General features: G+C 69.6%; 1 protein-coding gene across 1 annotated transcript in view; it reads left to right on the top strand.

Moving 5' to 3' along the window:
• Positions 1–3: 3 nt before the first annotated feature.
• PCYOX1L (prenylcysteine oxidase 1 like) overlaps positions 4–227 on the top strand; it is a gene marked incomplete at its 5' end in the record, with an annotated part of 2402 nt that continues 2178 nt past the window's right edge. Inside the window, one exon of the mRNA XM_010139853.1 lies at positions 4–91. Within this exon, the coding sequence (XP_010138155.1) occupies positions 4–91 (88 nt within the window). The remainder of the gene's footprint in view (positions 92–227) is intronic.

Below are 227 nucleotides of genomic sequence, written 5' to 3'. Positions count from 1 at the left end.
ACCGTCACCGTCAACAAGCAGCAGTACGAGAGCAGGGGAGCCTCCATCCACGCCCTCAGCCTCCACATGCAGGACTTCGTCAAGATCCTGGGTGAGTGTGGGCACCCCAGCGCTTGCGCAGCCTCCCTCGCTGAGCCCGGCGGCTGCACCTCGGGGCAGCGGGGAGCGCTGCATCCAGTCCGCCTCGGCACCCCAGGCACGGGGGGACCACCCTGCTGTCCCTGCGC

This window comes from Buceros rhinoceros, unplaced genomic scaffold, assembly GCF_000710305.1.
Source record: "Buceros rhinoceros silvestris isolate BGI_N320 unplaced genomic scaffold, ASM71030v1 scaffold24197, whole genome shotgun sequence".
In the NCBI taxonomy this organism is placed as follows: Eukaryota; Metazoa; Chordata; class Aves; order Bucerotiformes; family Bucerotidae; genus Buceros; species Buceros rhinoceros.
The sequence above is the reverse complement of the archived record's forward strand: the minus strand, read 5'-3'. Positions and strand labels throughout refer to the sequence as shown.